The sequence below is a fragment of the Mastomys coucha genome, unplaced genomic scaffold, assembly GCF_008632895.1.
Source record: "Mastomys coucha isolate ucsf_1 unplaced genomic scaffold, UCSF_Mcou_1 pScaffold9, whole genome shotgun sequence".
Classification (NCBI taxonomy): Eukaryota; Metazoa; Chordata; class Mammalia; order Rodentia; family Muridae; genus Mastomys; species Mastomys coucha.
The window spans coordinates 38,182,634-38,187,873 of NW_022196915.1; the positions used below are offsets into that span (position 1 = coordinate 38,182,634).

General features: G+C 44.6%; 1 protein-coding gene and 1 pseudogene across 2 annotated transcripts in view; both read left to right on the forward strand.

Moving 5' to 3' along the window:
* Positions 1 to 1,321: 1,321 nt before the first annotated feature.
* Positions 1,322 to 3,541, forward strand: Rnase6 (ribonuclease A family member k6). The gene is made up of 2 exons (XM_031361332.1): positions 1,322 to 1,538; positions 2,548 to 3,541. Exon 2 carries the CDS (start codon positions 2,553 to 2,555, stop codon positions 3,012 to 3,014), a length of 462 nt encoding a protein of 153 aa, XP_031217192.1. The 5' UTR covers positions 1,322 to 1,538; positions 2,548 to 2,552; the 3' UTR covers positions 3,015 to 3,541.
* A 125-nt stretch (positions 3,542 to 3,666) lies between these two features.
* Positions 3,667 to 5,240, forward strand: part of LOC116085220 — a 3,543-nt pseudogene continuing 1,969 nt past the window's right edge. The window contains exon 1 of the transcript XR_004116451.1: positions 3,667 to 5,156. The product of XR_004116451.1 is annotated as a transcription factor E4F1 pseudogene (transcript). The remainder of the gene's footprint in view (positions 5,157 to 5,240) is intronic.

A 5,240-nucleotide genomic window follows, 5' to 3' on the forward strand; every position in this document is an offset into this window, starting at 1 on the left:
CCAAGATTTTTGCTTTAAATATGCTCAGCTCCACTAAGTAAATGGCTCTTGACAAGCAATGCTTCCTTAAGTCCTGTTGTCTCTCTCGCCCATTCTTTATTCATAGGTTGTGACCCTCCTCGTTCTCCCGAATAACTTGACCTACAGGCCAGGTCAGATCCTTGTCTGCATTCCATGACCAAAACCCCAGGCAGAATGAAACTGATACAGGAAAGGTATTTTGTCTCATAGTTTAAATCTGCCATAGCCAGGCAAGCATAGTGGCAGGAGTAGGGTAGTTATGTGTATTATCTCAGTCAGGAAGTACAGAGCAAACAAGAAGTGGAACTGTGTATAAAGACTCAAGGTCCACTTGAAGTGACCCACTTCCTCTACAAGGCTCCAACCCCCACAGCTCCCACAAGGTTCCCAAACAGCTGGGGCCAACTTATTCAAACACTCATGGGGGTTGGGAGGGTTGGAACTTGTCACACTCAAACCACAGTGGTTAAAACACATAGAAACATCTCTGTGGATATTAGTCAAAGTGAATACAGTGGTGTATGCCTGCACCCCAGCTCTACGGAGGAGGATGCAGGAGGATACCTTGTTGAAGGCAAGCCTGTGCATGTATCAAGACACTATCTGAAAACAAACCAAAACACTTGTGTGAGTAAAGGTGTACTTGTAATGATGCTAATCTGGGAAAATAATGCAGGACTGATTAGATAGAAAGAAGACCAGAGGCAAGGAGTCCAGGTGGAAGCCTTCTCTGAGAAGATGAGGTACAGCAATCCTGTTACTCACACCAATGACTCAAAAGCCAACACCCTACATTTTCTCATCTTTGTCATGCTTCTGGGTCTTTTCATACACAATTCACACTTCAAATGTCCTTAGAACTCTGCTCACCTAACTAGTTAGTCCTCAAAACACAGCTCAACTTGGGTGGGAATCTTGCAATAATTCGTGTTCCCTTAGTGTAAATCACACTGTGAATGCTATTCATAATTATTAATTTGTAACATGTTTATTTACATGACTGTCTTTCAAAAGACTGTAAATCCCTTGATATGAGTAGCCTAGTGTCTGGCCCCATAAACATATCTGCGAACAAATGGTTTATTCAAGTGTTCTTTCAGGTACTCACATTTCCAAGTATGTGGCAACTATTTTACAAATATACAATGTATATTTTTTTAGTTAAAAACCAGAAAACATAGAGCTTCAAAAACAGAAGCTCCAGTCAAAAAGGAAGTGCTAAGCCCACAGCACGTGACCTACTCTGAACTTTGAGCCTACTCTGTTCTTGAGTTGAGTTTATTCTTCCTCTTCACTGGCATTGAAACTGTTAAAGAGCTCACGTAGAGGTGGAGAGTCTCACCCCACTATACTTCTGCAAAATCTAAGGTTTCTCTTTCATAGGCTTAAAAATAAGTCTTGCCCTGCCCCACCTAGGCAGCTGTGACTAACTTGAAGAAGAGAAGCAAACCAAACATTCTGAGCCTGCGACTGATCATCTGCCTCTGTTCAAAATAGGAGCCCAACACAAACACCTGGTAAGAGAGGTGCTTCAGGGCCCTGGGCAGGCAGTGGAGTTGGCTGGGAAACGATGACTGGAGAGGGAAGGTAAACATAGAAGAAGGGATGACAAGTGGAAGGTATGGGGTCTCTGTAGATATCATACATGGAAGGGAACCCCACAAAGAAACAAGAATGAAAACCAGGTGCAAATGGACTTCAACCAACCTGGATCAGACTTCAGGGAGTCTAATAACAGGAAGTTTATTCCCAGTGTATTTAAACCCAGTATAATTTGGAAAAAAAGTTTCCTGGTGTAATTCAATCTCTGGTACACAAGGAAATGTAGTAACATTGAAACTCAACTCAGGGCAGTGTCATTTCTTCCAAGAAGATGGGTACTAAAGATAAGCTACCTGTACTAGCTTAAGGGCCTAAGAGTCTAGCCTGTTCTCGGTCATACAGAGAGCTTAGAGCTCATTTGTGCCATTAGACACCTCTGGTCTTTGTTGTGGGAGCTTGGGGGAGCATCTGACTGTAAGAGTCATTTATATTAGGAACAACCTTCAGTCCTGGTTGCAGGAGCTTGATATGGCTGGCCCAACAGATAACACAGATCACCAGGCTGTTAATCACTTCCAACTCTCAGCTTTCTGGGATGGAAAAACGGGTTTTTTTTGTTTTGTTTTGTTTTGTTTTGTTTTGTTTTGTTTATCTTTCTCATTGGAAAGACAATCCTGTATGCTTAACATTCCTGGTTTCTCTGAAAATCTGTGGATGGACAGGCATTCGTGCTATGATGCCAACAGGAGCCATTGCATGTACAAAAATAGATCAAAGTGATTGAGAGGTGACAATCAGGGCAGCCTACTCATCTCCTGTCCTCCTCACTGGACCTCACATTTTTCATAGAATTATGAGACTAGCTTACTTCCTTTTTAAGAGCTATGAAATCATAAAAGGAAGGGAAAAATCAAGCTAGTCACGATAGATATGTTTGCTCTTACTGCTTCTTTTATCACCACTATCTTCCTTCTTCCTTCACAGAAAACATGGTGGTAGACCTTCTCAGGTACTTTCCTCTCCTATTGCTGCTGGGTCTGTGGGAGCCGATGTGTCTACTTTGTGTTCAGCCTAAGGGTCTCTCCAGGACGCGCTGGTTTGAAATTCAGCACATACAGACAATCCCTCGGCCGTGCAACACAGCCATGCGAGGCATCAACAATTATACCCAACACTGTAAACAGAAAAACACCTTTCTGCATGAATCTTTCCAGAATGTGGCTGCTACCTGCGGTTTGCACAATATCACCTGCAAGAACGGTCGGAAGAACTGCCACGAGAGTGCAAAGCCTGTCAAAATGACTGACTGCTCACACACTAGAGGAGCCTATCCTAACTGCCGCTACAGTAGTGATGTCCAATACAAATTCTTCATTGTGGCCTGTGAACACCCAAAGAAGGAAGACCCTCCCTACCAGCTGGTGCCTGTGCACTTAGATAAGATTGTGTAAGGCTAGCTCTTTTCTTCTGTTTGTCACGGGTTCTCTTAAAGTTTATCCTACTTTGCCTTTTCCTCCCACAGAAAAGTGAAGGTATTGGAAGAATTAAGATGCCTAAGCTATCAAAATGGATTTTAAAAAAAAAAAAAGTGCATGGGTTATAATGCATGTAGCTCAGTAGATGAGCACTTGCTTAGTGCACAGAGGTCCCTTGGCTCAATCATCACACTACACCCCCACCAAAATAGAAAGAAAGTAGATTATTTCTGCTCTCGGGTTACCGTTGTTGAAGGAGGAATATATGAAAAGTATAACGAAGGAGCAAGCCTCTGAACAATGTCCTGCAATTTTTTGAGTCAAGCTTTATTGTACTATGCTCATAGGGGGAAAAAAGCATTTTCTTTTTTAATATAATGAGTGTTAATTTTGCTGGTTTGTTTGTTTGTTGTGTTTTGACAGGGTCTGATTTGGTCAGGGTGGGCTCAACATCACTATGTAACTAAGAATAGTTATCAACTCTTATTAAATCATTTTGTCTTCTCTTCTTCTTCCATTCTTGCTCAGTCCCGTCTTCCAGCTAGCTTCCCTACTTTCCTACCATGTGAGGTTCATGTTCCCAAAGCAGGAAAGGGGGAGGGTCCCTGGAGGCCGGGAGGCTGGAGAGATTTTCAGGTCTCACAGTCATCTTTCACTCCACCCAGGCAGGCAGCCACCAGCAGGCACCAGGCACACACTGGCTGCACACAAGCCACATGGAGGTAGGCATGTTGGGAACAAGCAAAAGAAACTATTGTAAGTACTACTGTTTCATTTTCAGACTCCATTTAATCATAGAGGAAAAAGTAAATTCAAGGTTCCAAGCCCTAGGGGAGCTGCGGACTTCCCAATAGATGAGCAGTTTTTATTATAAGAAAACAATTGTCGGAAACTAGGGACCTCTCAGGGTCAGCTTGTAAAGGAGCAATTGTCTGAATCCAGACATCTAAAGAACAACTTCTCCATCTCGCTAGAAGAACTAGGATCATGTTCCCAGGCCCAGGGACCTACTCCTAACCTGACTGGTGAAAACTCCCTAGCTCAATGCCTTTTATCAAAATATGATTGGACAATGCTACAGCCCACCCTTAAATTCAGCTCTCAAGTCTTTTCTTTGGCCTGATCAATCAGTAGCTGCTTGACTGAAATACATTTTTGTGATCTGCATGGACCTGATGTTTGAGTTATGTTGAATTTGAGCTCACCCCACAACTGACACACAGATCTAAGAATCACACAGCTAGTAAAGCTGGAGGCTCTAAACTCAGGCCTCTTCCCTCAAGGCCATATTTGTAGAGTATGCTTGCTAGTTTCATGTCAATTTGTCTTATACTAGATGCCTAAGTCACTGTTCTATGGAAATTCTTATATCGATAAGCATTTAATGGGGCCTTGCTTACAGTTTCAGAGGTTTATTCATGGTGGCACGCTGGTAGACATGGTGCTGGAAAAAGTAGCTGAGGGTTCTACAACCAGATCAGGAAGAGACTCTGGGCTCCTCATCAGCTTTTGAAAATTCAAAGCTCGAGAGAAACCCTGAGAGGCAGTAGTGTTAGTGTCATTGCTTTGGTGACCTACGCACAAAGGCAGTCATGCTCACACAACCCCGGAGTTGGGAATTTGATGCAAGAAGATGAGGATGATGTGCACAGATGTGGCCGCTGCCAAGTGGAATTCACTGCCTTGGAGGACTTTGTCCAGCACAAGATTCAGAAGACCTGCCATCGGGCCCCACAAGAGGCCCTGCCCACCACCCCTGCCACCACTGCACTGCTGGGCAAGGAGGTGGTACCCACAGCAGCAGAGGGAGGTCCAGAGGAACCCATCACTGTGGCCCACATAGTGGTGGAGGCCACCTCTCTAGCAGAAGACATCAGCCATGCTCCTGACCTTGTTGGAAGTGGGCACATCAAAGAGGTCATTGTGGCTGCTGAGGCAGAGCCAGGGGATGGCGAGATGGCAGAGGCTCCAGGCAGTCCTAACCATTAGGAACTTGGGCTTATTGGGGAGGGCGAGCAGGCCCAAGTCAAGCTGCTGGTGAACAAGGAAGGCTGCTACATGTGCATGCTATGTCACAAGACCTTCAAAACGGGCAGCATCCTCAAGGCCCACATGGTAACACACAGCAGCCGCTAGGACCATGAGTGCAAGCTCTGTGGGGCCTCCTTTCGGACCAAGGGCTCTCTCATCCGGCACCACCGA